General features: G+C 28.5%; 1 protein-coding gene and 1 non-coding gene across 2 annotated transcripts in view; both read right to left on the reverse strand.

Moving 5' to 3' along the window:
• Window positions 1-766: 766 nt before the first annotated feature.
• Window positions 767-19,802, reverse strand: part of LOC113385625 (cyclic nucleotide-gated cation channel subunit A) — a 29,256-nt gene continuing 10,220 nt past the window's right edge. The window contains exons 4-12 of the mRNA XM_026623476.1: window positions 17,868-18,030; window positions 9,404-9,546; window positions 4,186-4,308; window positions 2,882-3,062; window positions 1,966-2,113; window positions 1,693-1,897; window positions 1,156-1,627; window positions 985-1,066; window positions 767-902 (exon numbers count right to left, since the gene is read on the reverse strand). Coding sequence (XP_026479261.1) covers window positions 767-902; window positions 985-1,066; window positions 1,156-1,627; window positions 1,693-1,897; window positions 1,966-2,113; window positions 2,882-3,062; window positions 4,186-4,308; window positions 9,404-9,546; window positions 17,868-18,030 — 1,653 coding nt within the window. The remainder of the gene's footprint in view (window positions 903-984; window positions 1,067-1,155; window positions 1,628-1,692; window positions 1,898-1,965; window positions 2,114-2,881; window positions 3,063-4,185; window positions 4,309-9,403; window positions 9,547-17,867; window positions 18,031-19,802) is intronic.
• On the reverse strand, window positions 6,140-6,221 carry Trnas-gcu. The gene has a single exon. It is a non-coding gene; the product is annotated as a tRNA-Ser (tRNA).

Consider the following 19,802-nt stretch of genomic DNA (forward strand, 5'->3'; position numbering starts at 1 on the left):
ACAAGAATATGACATGTGAAAGATTTTTAAATTTGGAGGTCCATTGCTGTCTGTGTATTAGTTCAATCAAAAGTCGAAAAATTATCTTTAATAGTTATAATTAAATATATTTTTTAATAATTAGTGATCGATGTATAATTTAGAGAACACAAAGAATATTGAAAACAACTACAGTTTGATTAACAGTATTTTATCAAACTAATATACAAACTTTTTATATATATTATGTTTATTTTTTGTTAAAAATAATCCATGGATAGAATATCTTTGAATATTTGATAAAAACAGTTACATCAGTAATTTGCATCTTAAAAATAAGACTTTCCATATACGGATCAATGTCCATATAGAAATCGCAAAGTTCATTTTTAATTTTTTGCTACAAAGAACTAATTAATTAATTAAATAACAATAATCTATATAAATAATACTACATAATTTTGTGTCATAAAATAGTGCTATTTTTGTTAGTAATAGAAAAAAATCCTATAATGTCACAATTTTAAATATTTCAGATTTAAAATATTCATAATTTTGATGAACTTTTTTTATTATATATTTTTAATATAACATAATATATATAATAACCATATATTTATTGCAATAAGCACATGTTTCGTTTTGCAATAACATTTGTTCGTGAAGACTCAAATTACGAAAAAGATCTTAAATGCATTATTCAAATTATTTTTCTTTAGTATAAGAGTACTAAATAATAATTTAGAATTATTTATATTATTAACTAAGTTAATTAATTGATATATTGTCACATTGTGTTCTTTTTGCTGTACATATTAGCCGAAAGCGAACCGGGCCTCCTTCGGTCTTGCAATGATCGCAATCTGGAACGTGCTGATGCTGAGATGTCTGTCAGTTCTTCTTCTGATGATTGTAATTTTTGCCTAAATGCAGAACATAGTTTACTATAAATTATAGATATGTTATAAGTATTTTATATATATTTGCGTGACTAAAATTACTAACTTATTCTCTAAACGGGTCAATCTTTGCTTCAATTTGGCTTGTGCAGCTGAGCATTCTGCCATCAACCGGGCCAGTCGTGTTCCTAAGATTAATTTAATAACACAAAATTATTATTTACTTATTATATTAAATTTTAAATATGATAACGAATCAAGATGTGGTCTAGCTTACCTAAAGAATCAACTGTTTGTCCCAATTTGTCCACCTCATGTTTCAGTGAATCTTTACCTCGCCTAGATCTTTCCAAAGCTTGTTCATCCAATAAACCATCTTTCCTCAATAGCTCTACTCCTTTTTCAATTAGCATTTCTTTAGCTTCTTGGTAATTTTCTAGGACTTCCCATAGGTCCTTCTTAGCCAAACAGAATAAATCAGAATATCCCAAGGATTTTACATTGGCGCTTCGTCTATTACCAGTACGATTTCCGGAGATTTCCAAAACGCTCAGTTCTCCAAAAACACTTCCAGCACTTAGTGTTGCTAAAACTGTGACACCATCATCGCCGACGACTGTTAGTGTTCCTCGTTTGACTATATACATTTCCTTGCCGACATCACCTTTTCGACAAATATAGTCTGCAGGTGAAAATATTTGAAGTCGCAATTTCAGAACCAGGGCCTCGAGTAGACCAGGTTCACAATCCTAATAAAAATAGATAAAGATACAAGATTAAAATAAAAATTGGGATTGATGTGCACTCTTTTTACCTGAAATATCGTGACTTTCCTCAATGTTTCCATATGTACAACTATAGCAATTTCAGCTTTTAACTTGTCTGGAAGCGCACTTAATACTTTTTCTTCATCCAAGGCTCCACTTTGAGACCAGGTATAGGCAAACCATCTAATCACACGCGCTTCTAATTCACCACTTATTTTTCGAAAAGCCATATATTGCTTCACACCATCCATTCTAGAAAAGATATATAAACAAATACATTTATTTAATTAATTTGTTAGTGGTTAATTAAGAAAATATACCTGTTTTGAAAATCTACTTTTGCTACATTCATATTAGAAATCATAGAACCAATATTTCCGACGATTGTTGCAAATATTAAAACACCAGCTAAAAAATCACAGACGACGAACAGGTATTCGGCATCATTCTCTGGGGTGGGAGTTTCGCCTGAAAAAAAAATGGATTTTTGTATTAAATATAAATACGAAGACAGTTATAGTATGAAAATATTAACATTGAAAATTTAAACTCTAAATTATAATAAATTATACTCCGACAACTCGCATAAAGAAAGCAAAGGAAAAAGAGTTACTTGGGCAACCAGTCCAGCACGTTATAGTTATTAGATCCCCCTGATTAGACTTTTCTATTTATTTTTTGTATATAAAGTAGATTTAAGGTGTTATTGTGACTTAAGATGATGATGTATTTCTAGGCCATTACGCTGAAATAAATAAATATAATAATACTCCGACAACTCTTCATTTTGATTCATTAATTCTGATATGTTTTATATGATATGATGATGTTTGTATGACTTTTGTTTTAGATAAATAAATACAATACATAATAGTATCTTTTTTCGATATAGGAAAAACTATGTAAAAAGACGTGGAAAATTACTACAGATATGAACTCATACAACTGCACAATACTAATGAACAATCCTCAGGAGGTTAGCTTTGTTTGGCAGCTAACAGCAAACTTTATACTTATATATTTTTTAATTTATATGCAAAACATTATATTGGTTTTGCGCGACCTGTAAAAAATATTTTTTTCTTATTAAAACAATGAGTTCAATATTTTTGCAATAATATCTGGCTTTATACTGACTTATTTAGCTAAAAATTGGTAGCAGCTAGATAACGGATATTATTACATTTTCAACCAAATATTTTTTAATTTTAATTGATTCAAAAGATGAATACTTACCTATAGTAGTTAAAGTTAAAGTTGACCAATAAAAACTGTATATGTATTGCCGAGATAAAGATGAGTTTCTAGGTCCATTAAGATTATAAACCCAATGGTCAGTTCCAAATCCTAATCCATAACTAATTGCAAAATACAGACACGCATTCCAATGTATTAGTATCAAAATAGCTATTAGCACCTGCAATGTAATACATCATTTTTTTAAATACTCAGTTGAAACTAATATATTTCTATTTCCTATTTTTCTAAAAGAATTTTACATTATTAATAAACATATAATATATAATATTATTAATAAATTCATAATAAATATAAACAGTAAGGTTTTATTTTAAATATGATTTTTTTTAAATATTTTACATTGATGTTTTCAATGATTTCAATCATGATGATAATGTTTTAGATTCAATTCAAGTGAAATCAATTAGATATATTTAATTGACTTCTCAAATTATACTGAAAAACTGTAATATTGCAACAAAGCTTAGGGAAGATATACTAGTTGTTTTCATACGAACGATAATTTGTTGTAATTGTATTTTTTTGTAATAATTATTATTGCAACAAGTTATTATAATATGTTGTTCTATTGAACCTGCTGACTAATAATAATGAAATCATTTGGCCAAACCAAATCCTAATAAAAACCAATAAATTCATGTTTCAAAAGACATGTTCGACTTTTATAATAATATGATCTGTAACCAAATGCATATAATTAAAAAAAATAATGATATTGTTATTTTATATATCTGATTCATATCGATGATCGGAAGAAAATATAAATTAAGTTCCAAGTGCACGTGACTGCTATATTTTGAGTGCATATTATATTACAGAAAATAAATGAAGCATTCATTAAATTTATTCATATGAACAATCAAATAATAGGATTTATGGTAATTTAATATGAGGCAAGAAATTCTTTAAACATAAAATGTATATTCAAGCTGTTAAAAATAAACTAAAAATTTGTCTGACATGTTTCTCATATGCTACAATTCTACCTCGTAACTGTTGTAGTCCAGTCATTTAAGCTTAAATTAGGTAAGAATCTCGGAATTCGAGATACCCAGCTGTAAGTCTGTAAATGCTTGTATGTTGATACCCTAAAGTTGTCTCAAAACCTACATATGGTAGGTACATCACCTTATCTAGGTTTTGAGACAACTTTAGTGTGTTAATATACAAGTATTTACAGACTTACACCTGAGTATCTCGAATTCCGAGGTGACAATATAATTATATTATTGATGTACTGAATATTTTACAACAATTTTTTACCCACAATAAAGTTTTACCTTGCATATCCTGAACGCGTTAGGATATCCAGTTGCAGTTTCGGTCCTGTCGAACCATTCCCACATCCTGGGAGCTCGTAGGAGGCGATTCAAGCGCACTATTACTGGACATGGTACTCGCAACTGTTTTAAAGTGAAAGTTATTAATAAATAAATATAATGATACTTAAACTTATTTAATTTATTAATTGAAATATATTCAATATAACGTCAACAGCGAAGGAATGGTCAATCACTTATTTACTTCCAGAAACTCTGGGTTGAAAAATTGCATCTCAAAACCTTATAGAACACGTTGTTCTGATCGCTGCTTTAATTAGATGAAAATACTTATAATTAGAATTTAATAAAAGCAGCAGCTTATGAGAATAAATGACAGTGAAAACAGAATTTGCTCCAGACTTGAAAATGAAATGAAATGAAAAAAGTTTGAAGATCCCTATACGAGTATATTCTGATTTATACATAAACAGCTCTTATTTGTTGAGGCTTTGGAAAAATTATTTATTAAACGTATTGTAAAAGTGAAATTCGAAACTGTAAAAAAATATTTCTTATGTTATGAAGACAAAACATAATAAGTGAATGTTAAACATTAAAAATAATAATACTAGTACACAAATAGTAATTAATAAATAAATAGTATTTTCCAAAACTTAGTAGAAGCGGCATCAATTATGAAGGTATGAAAACATTAGTTGGGCAATGGGCACTTTAACGGCCTTAAGCTTACCAGAAATCAATTAATTTATATATTTTCAACTGTAATTATCAATATTAATATTTATTTAAATAAACAAAATAAATAACATCTCTTTCGCGTTAAACAAAGAAAAAATGCATTTACTTATTAACTTCCCGTAGGGTAAGTTATTGTAATCGTCCAAAAATCGAAATTGAAAATTTATACATTTCTCGACGTTTTGAAGGTTTCTGAACATTTTGGCATACCTCAGAAAAAATGGATGTGTGTGTGTTCACGTTTTCGGGCGCACAGATTAACCGATTTGAATGGTTTCAAAAAACATTCGATTCCTATTGATAGGGAGATGTGCTGATTAGTTTTTGGCAAAGGCAGGTCCAGCCGTTACGGAGATGAAGAACAATGAGTGCAGAAAATAGAAATCGAGTTTTTGAGAGAACGGAGCATCCGATTTGAATGATCTAAAAAACATTCAATTAGCAATGGTTGGGAGAAGAGGTGATTAGTTTTTGGCAAAGGCAGACCTAGCCATATCGAAGATACAGAGTTAAATATACAAAAAATGGCAGTTTTTGAGAGAACTAAGCGTCCGATTTAAATCTGCTTATTTTAACAAAATAATTGATTTTGGAAAAAAAAAATATTTTTTTTCAAGAAAATTTTTTTTTGTATATCGAAAATAATTCAGATTTTATTTTTAATTCTGACTAAAGTTCTAATATACTTTAAACAAATAATTTCAACTTTGCAATTCAGTTTATATAATTCTTATAAATATTAGACAATGTTACAATATTTATAATAATCTATTTAAAAACATTCAATATTTCTCGAACATTTCGTTACGGTACGGGAAGTTCCAGCAATTTGCCTTAAGGCACGATGCCATACACCCCACTAGTTTAATTTATTAATTGAAATGTATTCAATATAATCTCAACAACAAAAGGATGGTCAACCACTTACAAGCCAACATCTCACGACCTTTAATAAAATTTTTAAAAAACTATTATTTTGAAATACCCACCCCCCCTTCATCCCGGATTAAGATAACTAAATATTGCCGTCCCGGTTTTTACTTAAAAAAATATGGTCACCTTACTTAAAAACTATGATAGACGCTGTGTATACGAATTTTAAAATGGTTGACAATTAATCTTCCGATGCATAATAAGCTTTATTAATAACGGCTTTAAAAAAAAATACAACTTATATTTTTTGGCATTAATTTCGAAAATGGTAAAAAAAATTCGATCAGGATGGGATTCGAACCCACGCGTGCAGAGCACATTGGATTAGCAGTCCAACGCCTTAACCACTCGGCCACCTGATCACTGCTAAGGTAAGTCGTTAAACATGTCGAATTTGGGGTCGACCTTAAATCATACACAGGTTTAGGGTCTTATACCAATTGTATAGGGTCACAAAATTATTATTTTTTACATAAATACAAATTTAGTGTATTATAAATTGAATAATACCCAAATAATTTACTATTTTCTATATAAATTTTGTTATGATCCTTAATACACAATTAGTTCATTTTCCTTCCTAATTTAATATTAATTATTCGTTCTATTTATTACAATTAAAACTATTATTTAAATTAATGGGTAATAATAGGCCATCGAAGCAGCAACATGCGCAAAATAATTTAATCAAAAGGTAATTGAAATATGTATGTTTTTCTCTTATCTCGATTGCAAATAAATTGATACCTCTCATAATACTAGTGCTTAAAAGAAGTTAAATAGTTTTACTCGTATGCCACATAAAAACTTTTTAATTTCTGATTGATTATTTATAAAATTATAATGAAAAATTCGTAGACTTTGATTCAATCAATGACTACATTACATTAAAATATGACCATTAGTAGTTACTACAGTGGTTTCCAACTTTTTTTTCCTCCGCGCTCTAATGTTCTAATAAAAAAGAGTGCGCGTAAGGTTCACACGCGATTGAAGTAAAACTTATTTGCTCCTGTACAAGATGGCATTTAAGTAAAAATAAATACATCATATAACAATTTTGAATAATATTTATTAGTAATATGGTATCTCTCGTGATGCACACATTTATTAGTGTCAACCATTATACACATTTATATAATGATAAATTATAAATTATAAATTTATAATAGCATTAATAATATATATATAATATCTAAAAACAATAATGTAATTGAAGCCATACTACAAATGTGACATGATCGGTTTGTCATTGTAATTAGCATTTAGAAATGAACGTTAATTAGAAAATGAAGTTCCTGATTAATAAATTCGAATATTCGTTCACACAGTGGATTATGTTAAACAACGCCTAAACAAATATTGTTTTTGCAACTTCACTCATCATGTAATAATTGTGTTTGAAGAACTTCATGTAATTAAAATTAACATACATTCATTGACTGTTTGTATTTTTTTTACTTTTTCGATCTCTATTCACATACACGACGACTAATCACAATCGACCCGTATAGAAATGATATCTTCGAGAGCGAATGACGAATCATTGGCACTCGACTCGGCCGTAACGCACTTCCGTTGCATTTGTTCGGATTTACACCCTAGTCGCGCCTGAAGAAGTTTTACTTCAAAAAAAAATATTACGCCTCCCTTAATTTTTTCAACCATTTAATTTTATAAATACTCAACTGATATTTTCAGACTATGCAAAAAAACTAATTGTCTTTTGTTTATTTTTTAATATCATTTCAAAAGTTTTGGGTTATTTTTGAAAATAGTATTATGAAAACAGATGTACGCGCCCCCCTTAGAACAGTCTGGCGCCCCCCTGAAGAGGCGTGCTCTATGGGTTGGAAATCGCAGAATTACTACATTAAAATTAACAGGTATATCATTTTTTTTCCCAAACGCAAGATGGTTCAATCACATATCAAACCCCAGTGATGTAGCAGTCTCAAAGAAATGTATATGCCGCAAATCCAAATGATTAATAAAATCTTGTAAAATTGTAGTAATAATATTCGTAGTTACACCACTGTAGTAACTACGAATGGTCATTGTAAAATTTAAATCGTTTGATTAATGTTATCAGTGCTAAAAATGCATAATATTTTCTTTTGCAGTCTTGCAGAATTTAGAGTTTTTTGTTCTAATAGTATAATTTTAAATGCTCTAAACTATTTGTTGTCTTTTAGAATCCAAATTTGTTTTTTAAGCATTATTATACTGTCCTGACCCCGTAACCTCACGATCTTCCCACATATGTAGATCAATTTAATTTACAAGTTTATTTCCTTATTATCTATTTAATCTTTCATGAGTAATACATTAGGATTTTAAATTGTAAAACGATAATTGACAAATTGAAAGAAAAAATCAATTTTGGTTACAGCTGATAATTTTGAAGTGAATGAATAAGAGCAGTGAAATTCAGGTAAAGAATGAAAATGATGCCTTGACGTTCATTAGTTCAAAAAAAAGGCAATTTGTTCTAATATTTATAAGATTTAACATGTATTTATTAGACTCCCCCTACATGAGTTAGCTAATCGCTTTTATTCGATTTAATTTCATGCAAATCAAGATAATGTAAAATGCAATCGATCATTTGCTTCTCAAAGTAGGAGTTTTTGATTACCTGAATAGTTCATATTTTTCAGTTGAGTGCAAACGTAAGTTTCTAACATAATTATATCAATATTTATTTTGACTATTTTGAGTTTTTAATATTATATTTTAGTTATATTACTTTTGTTATTGTTTTTTTTTTAATTCAAATTATTTCAATAATAAATTAATTCAATAATCAAAAATTTACTTTATCCTTTTACCTTAGCTTTACTTCAACAATTGAATGGATGTCTTGAAAACTTTATATATAAGGTAGAGCAGGACTAAAAGGTCCGCCACCAGTATCTTAAAAACAAGTCAAGTTAACAATTTTTTAACAACAATATTTGTAGTTAGGTAGGCTAGGGCACAAATCCGCGACCCACAATTCTTTTCCCACACGAAAAAGCGGGCCATTGAAGAGTGTTGTGGTAGACTTTTTTGTCCATTATACCCTAAATTTTCACAATGTCCCCAGCAAATCATCCCCAAAGAAAAGCAGAAATTACTCAAATATATGGAATGGCCTCCTCAGTCGCCGGATGAGTTGGGCAGACAAGTGAAAATATTGCAACCAATTGATACTAAACAGTTTTGGACGTTCCTACTGAATCGCTGGAATGAAATAACGATGGAACCATTGCATAAATTGATCGAAAGGATACCCAGTATATTACGCTTCTGTTAGGCGAGCAAAAGGCGGATATTTCGAAAACTCAAAAATATAGATAAATATTTGCGGGTTTCTTTGTGAGTTAACGTATTTTGTATAAACTGTGAATATTTTTTCATAAATATTGGTAATGAACGAAAAAAAAACATGGCTTCTTGTACATTTCATTAACATTATGAAGTGGACCCAAACTTTTGACCGATAGTATCAATAGAATATATCAAAGTTAAACAATCAAATTTGACTATAAACCTATTTTACCTGACACGTCGAAGGCTGCCACCAAATATACATAATATCTGTCGGCAATAAAGAGAGGAGATCTAGACGCCACGATCCTGAGGCAATATAGTGGGATCGCAATTTCGATGAATCTCGTACCATCAAACCTTGATCAAGATACCCTGAGAAAAATATAAAATTAACTAATTTCATTTGAAAAGAAAAATATTTTATTATAGGAAAAACACTTTTTTTTAAATAGAATCACATGCTATTTAAAATATGATTTCATCAAAGCCCATGTTTGTACTATTGCCAAACAATGAACTTAAAATATATCAATGACTTCATAAAATTTATGCTTTTACATATTTATGCAAATTTTGAGATACAAAGAATTGTTAAATATTCATGTATTCGGAGGTCCCAACAGTGACCAACGGTTCAAACGTGGGTTAACACAAGCTAGTCTAGGATTATCTGGTTCGATTTCCAACCGACGACATCAGGCAGCTTTGATGTCAAATTTCCACTTGAGGTTATAGATCTCAAATATAGCCTCAAATAAAAATAGCCTTTCGTAGGTAGAGTTGTGTTGTGTATATGTATATATAATAAAAATGTCAACAAATATTCTGAATATATAGTTAATAAGTCACTGCATTAGTTGTCCAATCTAGTGGGCTGCCATCCATTCAAAAATCCATATAATAAAAGCCAAGACTATTACTGAATGTTCTAGTATGGCAGATTGTAGTTAAAAGTATATAAAAACTATGTATTTGGTGATTGTGCTTTGAGAATTATTTATATTTCTGATGCATCCAATAATTTGAGTGATGACAATAAAGTGCGCAATATATTTCTTTTATATATTGTTAGCTTTGTAGGACTTTAAGATATCTGCACATCCATTAAGCTATTATACCATTACATATATATATATATATATATATATATATATATATATATATAATTTGTGTAGTGATCATGCTAATAAATGTGTGTATATATGATTAGATATACATAGAACAGAGCAGAAATATTTTGGCAGAAACTTGATATTTTAATGCTGTCGTGCTTTCAATATTTGGCAGTAATTGAGCTATTATACACACATATATACACACACATATATATATATATATATATATATATATAATTACATGTATGTATGTATTTGTCTACAGCCATGTAGTAATATTTCATGCTTATATCTCAAAACGTAATTTAAATCAGAACATTTTTTAATTTTAAAGTAAAATGTGCTCAAATAATTTTTAAAAAATAATTCTTGTAAAATATATACCAGATTAACAACTTTATCAATCAAGTGAAGAAGTAAAATACATTTTTTTAATATAAGAGATGCCCAATCTAAACTGAATTTAAAATGTTAAATAATACATCCATTTTTAAATTTTATCTACGACACTGAATTTTTGTAGTATTGTGCTACACCTTTACTCCTGCACTTTAGCATCCTGCAAATTAAATTAAAGTTGAAAATTATCTAACTATTTTTTTATTTCGAAAATTTTAAAAATTAACAATAGTAATATTTTCATTCATTATATTACGGTTCAATGTTTGTTATTTTGTTTTTTATTTTAAGATTTTCAACAAAATTTTAAAAGCTTATGAATAAATTGAAAAATTATATTAATCTTTTTCCTTAGTAAATAAACTTATAGAAAACAAAGTTTTAAAGTTTTGCAAATTTTGAACAAAAAACAACAAATTTGATTAAATCACTCTTACTTGTAATATGAAAAATTATAGTAGATATTTAAGTTTATCATTTTTTTTTCAGAATACTTTGCTTTTACTACAAATATGTACGTAAATTGATACCTTGCATATTTCATATTCTTATTTGTCTTTCCACAAATATTGCAATCTGTGTATCTATTGAAGACATTTAGTGATGATTGCCAAAATTCTTTGTAGTTGATCATACATTTATATACATACTCCAAATTAATATTATTGATTAAAATTTGTCAGAAATGTTCGAAAAGGCTATTTTCATTTGAAAACATATATATTTACAAAACATATATATCACAACTATTTGATACAGGTTGAACACAACGCGGTTTGAACCCTGAACCTTGAGGTGGCAAGTCCCAAGATTCTACTACTGTGCTACTGCACCTTTAGTATCCTACATATTAAATTCGAGTTAAAAAATATATATTTTAATAAAAAGTGATAACAACCCCTGCTTTAAATATCGTGACTAAAATAAAATCTTACCGTTTTCCTTTTTGCATATAAATAAAGCACATATGATCGTATTGAGATATTTGGTTTCAGTTGCGATATTTAATATATTCCACTGAATATGTAAAAAAATCAGATTTAAAACAACAGAGGGAAATAATAAACTCAATATAAATAAATGAAAAGTAAACAAATACAAATTCCATATATGATTAAAACACCACATATGGTTTTATTGTTTACTTTAGTATATTTTGAATAACATGTGAAACATTATAATGGACTAATTGTACTATTTGTTTATATAACTCAAATTGATATTATAGCGTATTTTTTTAATTTTAGGGCACTGTATGATTATTTATAGTTAGTATTAAAGTAGAATAGGAAAAAATAAAATATAATGATTAGTCTAAAAGTCAAATATATAAAAAAATTCAACATAATAATTTATTTTATTAAAAGTTACCTCTTCATCAATTTAACGGTTTCAACCCAAATAGTATTTAGCGTTAGAATTCCGAATATAACATGAAAAACTAGTGCTGCATGACATCGTGCCTTAAAACAAATTGCTGCCGCAAATTAAAAAAAACTTTGAAATTGTATTGAAAGTGTTTGAAAATAGAGAAATTTTGGAAAAAATAAAAATTTTCTTCCTGACGATATAACTCCAGAACGCACGAACCGATTTCGAGGATTTTACATTCGTTGGAAAGCTATCGGATTCCGTAAGGTTTATAGCAAAGAAAATTAAAGAAAAATTTCAACAGAAAGACGAAGAACTTTTTTTGTTTTTTCACATACAGCGTCATCTCTGATACTTAGCATGTACTACAAACTAATATTTTTTGTTAGACTGCTACTCATTGTTCTCTGTTCAGTTAATTTCATGTGACAAACCGGCATTGTGTTCACTGTGAAATTGTGCAAAAAAAGTAAAAAAAAAAGTTATTAGTTTTCTAACATTTCAATTGGAAACCATCAAATCAATCACGTGTATTGTGCAAATTTTTATTCAATTTCAACAGCAGGCAATTTTTTTCTTTATTTTTTAATCACCAAACGAAATGTTACATAAAATGAAACCATCTGGTGGTAAAACGGAGTTCGCGCGGTTTGCTAGTATATATATATATATATATATATATAATATTTCTTTTAAATTCTTCGTTAATTAGTACATTGCTATTCTTAATTGAGTTATTATTTATAGGCTTCAAACCGTTGGCATCAATTTTCGTGGTATTCAAATCATTTGTAATGATTCTGGCAACTCTTTGTTCAGATTTAAATTGGATTCGGACGCAATATGTATCTTTCTTAATTTACTTCATAAAATAATTCAATATAATATTATTTTATTTAAAAACATTTATAATCAAAATAATAACTGCAAAAAAAGAAATAAAATAGATTAAGTTCATTCCCCTGAAGCCAAATTGAGTAATTGATTTTGTTGTAAGGAAATATGATTCTATATGTTTTCATGTATGAAATATCGCATATAGAATATGAGTGGAATTTTTTCATCCCTTCATGTATATATTGCAAAAAAAATGTAATGCCATTCCTAATGCAAAATGTTTCATTGTGAAAAGAAACAAAAGAAGCCAAATTAGACAAAATTATTAATCACATGTAATTGTAATGGTATTTAATTTTAGGGGATATTTATCCTTACTTACATCAGTGTTTCAATTATAAGCATAAACATTAATTTTAAGATACTTACATAAACATTATAAAAAAATATATAAGGATGTAAAATGCAGACAAACAGGTAAATATTACGATTTCATTTACAAACTTTTCATAGATAGTTATATTACAGGCTACTGCATAATATATGAATATAATTTACTAGATTAAAAAAATACGAGTATCTAGAAATACGACAATATACTCACAAGATCTTATTAAGTCGTTGCAGGCTAATTACTCATTTATCTCATTCAGTTAATGGAATAAAATTGATCGCGTGTCTAGACCTGATTAAACTATAACAATATAATTATAATTATATATAAGGCTACGTGTGCTTGTGTTTTATAAATATACATATGTATGTGGTTTCTTTCAAAGAAATAGCTTCAACATTCCAACCTATCTGCAGATAATTTAATTTAGAAACTAGTGGTGCATGGAATCGTGCCTTAAGGCAAATTGGTGGAATTTCCTGTACTGTAATTTTAAATGTTTAAAAGCTTTAACATTTTATAATTTTTTTAAAATATTTTCAAAACAATCGCGGTGCGTAGATGTACAGAGTAGAAATATCGAAGCGCGTAAGCGCCGCGTCTAAGGGTTAAACATTATAAATTTTGGTACTGAATTCATAAATATAAAATTGGTATTTCTTATTAAATTCTCTATAGAATATCTGAAAATTTGATGTGCATATGCCTAATGATCATTTTTGGCCAGATGGCATTTTTTTAACTTTTTATTATTGGATCTTCAAAATCACTGGAACTTCCCAAAATTTTAAACATATTTTTATTCTGTTAATACAAGTCAAGTGTTTTTAGAATAATACAAATAGAATGCTTAGTACTCTCAAAAACTGAAGTTTTATGCTCCATATTTTTGAAACGACTGGACCTGCCTTTTCCAAATATTAATCAACAAACACGTCTTCCCATCAATAGGAATCGAAAGTGTTTTGAACCATTCAAATCAGTTGATTCATGCTCTCGAAATTGTGGATGAAAAATTGTATCCGAACATATATAAATACATACTACACACACACACACATACACACATACATCCATTTTTTCGGTCTAAAGGTCTAAACTTAATTGCGTATACAAATCTCCCATTGAGCTTTAGATTACTACTATAAATACTATTAAATAATTATAAATTAAACACTAGTTAAGTATAATATTTACTCAATGCGGCCTTCGTTTATGAGATCTGAAGGTTAAATATCAAGATCAATCAATTTCATTCCCAGGAAAGATATGGATTCTATATTTAATTTAAAAGTAATCTATACAATTTCCTAATCTACTTAATTAATAGACTTCAGAGCAAGACCTTGTTAAACTAATTATACAAATAAATTCAAGGTCGTCTTAGAAAACACGCGATTGAATAGGAATATAATAATCGAAAACCAATTAAGCTTGAATTAAGTCATTACTTTTATGATACTAATTCAAATCCCAAGACATTTTAAAATTGTATTCCTAGAAATGAACTATAAATCAGCAACTATTATTATAATCTGGATTAACTTTAGTTAATAAATAACGTCAATACGACAGTAAGGTCAGGTGGAAGATCCAAAAGTCTGCTCAAGATTTTAATGTTGATTAAATATTTTGTGAGTATTCTTTTTTAAAGAAAATTTCAAAGTCATAAAATTATTAGGATTACGTACTTCATTGGTTCTCTGCCTGTAGGCAGGTCATTGATGAGACCACCAAATGATTTTATCATTTTTCGTTTCTTGCATATAATTTTTTATATGGGAGACTTCTAAGGGTAGTTTCCAAGGGTTGAACGATGGGCATGGGTGGTTTGGCCTTTCAAAGGTCATACATTTGGACGCGATTGGGGCACTCTAAATGGGCGGAAACGGAATTTTTCAAATATCAATCCTTATCTTTGAGTCGATTCACAGAGCATCAGAATTCATTTTAAAGTTATAGTTTCTTGAGCAAAGTATCTTATTTGGATCCCTAGTATCCGAAAATCATATGTGCCTAAGCGACTTTTAAATCGACAAGCCCTAATATATATATATATACATATATATATATATATATATATATATATATATATATTAGATGACCCAACAGACGTTGTCCTGTACCCACGTCTATAATTTTTTAATATCCTATACTAATAGTTACCATTTACCTAAAAATAATAATTATTGTTTTTTAAATTACTCTTTACACCAAAATTATATCGAAATTTGAAATTATATTGAAAAAAAAAACTAAATAGAAAATTTCATATCCGATTCTTGTATTGGAGCCCCCTAAGGCGTGCACTCGTATTTTTCGCATGCGTCGCATTCAAGGTAGGACCGGCCCTGATTATAACTTAATTTCATATTTTAAGTGAGTTAATTTGTCAAATCCTGTACATATATGTATCATTCAATCTGCCATACATATACTGTATCCTATATCATTTTAATTTCTAGCACATCTCAGATGCTTTTTGGCAGTAATAATGTACACATTTCATTTTTCTTATTCATAATCATGTATATATTATATACTAATATTGTTTTAGCTCATAAGTGAATTGAAACTTTTGGCAGATGACATTTTTCATTTGTTTTTAATCCCAAAAAATGCCTCAAATATTTTCAATGTTAAACAATTATACGCGGTTTTTTTGTAATTATTTCTATTTAGTTACACAATCTAACTATATTTCTATAATCACAACAATCCTAAAAAATTCCCTTAATAAACTTCAGAAAGGTTTATCAAAATCCAAATAATCGTTTAGGAGGAGTCTAAACGATTATTCGGATTTTGATAAATCTTTCTGAAAATCATTAAGGGAATTTTTTATAGTATGGAGGAGTATATTTACATACATCATGACAGAAGAATTTTGTATATAAGATATATAATATGTGTGTGTCTGTGTACATGTGTGTATTTAATTCCTTTCAAAATGTGGCTATAAGCTACAGTCGTAGGGAAGGTTGCAATAACTTGCAAAGCCCAGAATTATTATTCAAGTGTTTGTACAAGACACGCCTCGTGCTCTATGACTGTTCGAATTGCAAATAAATTGACTGGTTCACTCGTAACTTCGAGAAAACGCTTCCAATTATATCGAATCGATTATTAACAAAGCAAGTGATATATATTGTTGAGGGACGAAAATTATTAAGGTGGATAAAAATGGTTTTCACGTGCACTCATCCTACAACAAGAATTATTCTTCGAGAAAAGACAGATTCATTAAAACGTATTTATTTTCCATTCTTGATACTCGAAATTATTTTATTTTTGTTTTGAATTTTGCGCTTTTATTTGCTATGTTTTGCTTGCATCTTTTTTCTCTTCTTGGCTGTTTTTTTTTCTGGTTTAAACTGCTAATTAATGACACGTGCAATGGCACAGTTGATTTACAATGATATGGAATAATTTCATATACTATTTTTTATTTTGAAGAATTTGATATTAATATTTTTAATAATATGTAGGGTTAAAAAATAATACGGAGTTTAATAATACGGAGGTTAAAGTTCCGCAAGTAAAAAGTTACACCGATAACTTAACAGTAGAGTTATTAATTTTTTAACAACAATATTTTAAAGTAGAGGGAAAAGGATGTATAAGCAGCCATCGCCTTGATTTTTCCAACGTCGCCATCGAGAGATAAACAGCAATGTTTATTCATAACAAAATTATTTCCGTTTCTTGTTCGTTTTTTTGGTTGTGAGCACTGTTGTTTAGTTTACGAGATCTTAATATAATTTTTAGGTATACGTTATTTATTTGGTTTATAAGATGTATTGTTAATTTTATGTTAGACATAACTGTTTTCTATGTCCACTCTTTAAAAGCTTACACGTGGGTGGGGTAAAAAAGACCAACTGAACATTTACCCTGGCAAAGGTGTAAACAATAAAAAATAGTAAATAAAAATGTAAATTAAGTTAGAAGCATCAATTGCACAAGAAAAAAATTACATAAATAGTTATTGCAAATCTGCTGATTATTTCTAGTTTAACACCAGATCAAGGTTATATACAGAGCTATATCTGTAAAAAATGTACCCATGAAGTTCATATTTTGCATTAGTTGAATAATGTAGCTATTATTTTGTAAAATCCATTTAAAATTAAAATAAGACATTGGACCTGTTTGCCCCCTGGCCGCTCCAAATTACCCCGCCTATGGGGTAAAAGAACCAGGTTACAAATTTTTGAAAAAGAGCACAAAAACCTTTATAATGATGAAGTAGCTGGAAGTTTTACTGAACGTAGTCAGATGATTGTTCGGTTAATGTGTTATTTGTGGTGATAACTGGTTTGGTTTCTACAATATAATAGCTCAAAGTCAAACTGAACTTTTATATTAAATAAAGAAAATAAAAAATTAAATAAAGAAAATATGAACACGAGATGATGACATATAGACCATTCTTTATATTACATTCTTTAGTCTTGTGGAATTTTAATATCTGCTATCTTATTATTAGATCTATGATTATTTAGCATGCATAACACCAACAGTCAAATATTATGATTAAATATTTAAAAATAATTTGTGAATATTATTATACTGACCTTCATGGGCGTGTACAGCAACATCCAGCCAATATATCAAATCACAAAAATAGTCCATCGTAAACCAAAATGCAGGTATCTTATTATTAATTTCCCAAAACACAGCCCGACCCACCACAAAAATAATATTGTACAATACTGCTAAAGACACCAGAGCCAGCCACTGAAAGGAAAATTAAACTTTTAAGTGATTATAAAATTCTTAGAACGTATGATCTGTTGATCAATAATTAAGAAAAATGTAACATCGAAAGTATATTTTATCATAATTTTTGTGTTAATATTCACACTGTGATATAGCAACGACGTAATTGATTCTAAAGAGCAAAACATTTTTACAACCAGAAGAAATTTGATAAAATTTGGTAAAATTTTGGAAAAGTGCATTGGCAGTGCGCCGAACCAGAACTTCTATCCTACAATTGTGGTGCCAAATATTGTACCACATTTTGAAATAACACAATTTGATATATCTTGCTATAAACTTCTAAATATAATTCATCATTCATCATCGTACTTATTGCTAGTTTTAAAAATAGACAAAGATAAAAAATGATAAAGTGGACCATTTATTGTCCTAAACAGATGATTTGAAAAAAAAAGCTAAATAATCATGTAACCTTTTCTACAAAAAAGTTTTTTCTACAAAACTTCTTTTCTACAAAAAAATTTAAAACTAGTTTATGCATTTGGGCCAGCGGTGGCGATATCACCAATTAGTCCCAGGTTCGCTGGTTCGATTACCGCTACCGCCAAGCCTGACATCAGGCAACTTTGATGTCAAATTTCCACTTGAGGTTATAGATCTCAAATTTAGCCTCAAGTGAATATCGCCTCTCGTTGGTATAGTTGCATATATAATAAAAATACTTCGAGTATAGATAATTAGTCATAACTGAATTGGACAACTACTGGGTTGCCATCCACTCAAGATTCATATAATAAGAAAAGTCAAAACAATTACTGAATGTCCTAAGTGTGACAGATTGTAATTAAAATAAAAACAATAAAAAAAGTATATGCATTTCATTCGTCAGCACCTCTTACTCTTTTCTAGTAATGAACAAAATGGTAGACCTTTCTGGTTCCAATTTTCGAAAAACAGAACAAGTATTATATCGGTAAAACTTTCAAAATTTTAAGGCAATGACATTTATTTGGTAATAGCAATATTGGTAATATTAGTACATGTTGCAAGAGAGTAAAATGTACTGTAGTGTCGACATAAAACTGAATTAAAAAAAGGGAAAGACTAAAATGTGGAATAAAAAGGTATAGGTGCAGATGATTTACGCCAAAAGAGAAAATAGAAGATTTAAAATCCAAGTCGCATGTGTGTGTTTTTATAGAGATTATAGAGTAAATAATAGTGATAGTAATTTTAATTTTCAAATAAGTTGAAGTATTCATATTCTATGATAGTAGTACGCCTAATGAGTGTTTACTCTTAGATACCGCCAAGTAGAAAGGTTAGATATCTGATTTCGGACACAAATGCAAAATTACGGTATATAATGTATACTTGAATTCTAACGGTGACCTGAACACATGGAATAATTTGCCCAAATTATGCGGGTGATTAAATTCTAACGTCGTCTTTTTTGCTGATATTATGCCTACTTCATATATATATATATATATATATATATATATATATATATACTTTTATATATTTATTTCCAGTGCCAATGTATTAGAATACTTCACACCCCATAAAGTATTGAAGTGGGATATTAAATTGAAGTGGTCTCAAGTGAATAAACATTTAGATGCATGAATTTATATATATATATATATATATATATATATATATATATATATACCAAATGTGTGTGTGTGTACCTATGCAAAACAGAAAAATAAAAGCTTTGCAGAAAAATGAGTCTGATGTAATAAGACCTCATTATCATTTCAATGAAATGATACAAATATAGG

This window comes from Ctenocephalides felis, unplaced genomic scaffold, assembly GCF_003426905.1.
Source record: "Ctenocephalides felis isolate EL2017-DRISC unplaced genomic scaffold, ASM342690v1 CF-g0.4_SCAFFOLD_00845, whole genome shotgun sequence".
NCBI lineage: Eukaryota > Metazoa > Arthropoda > Insecta > Siphonaptera > Pulicidae > Ctenocephalides > Ctenocephalides felis.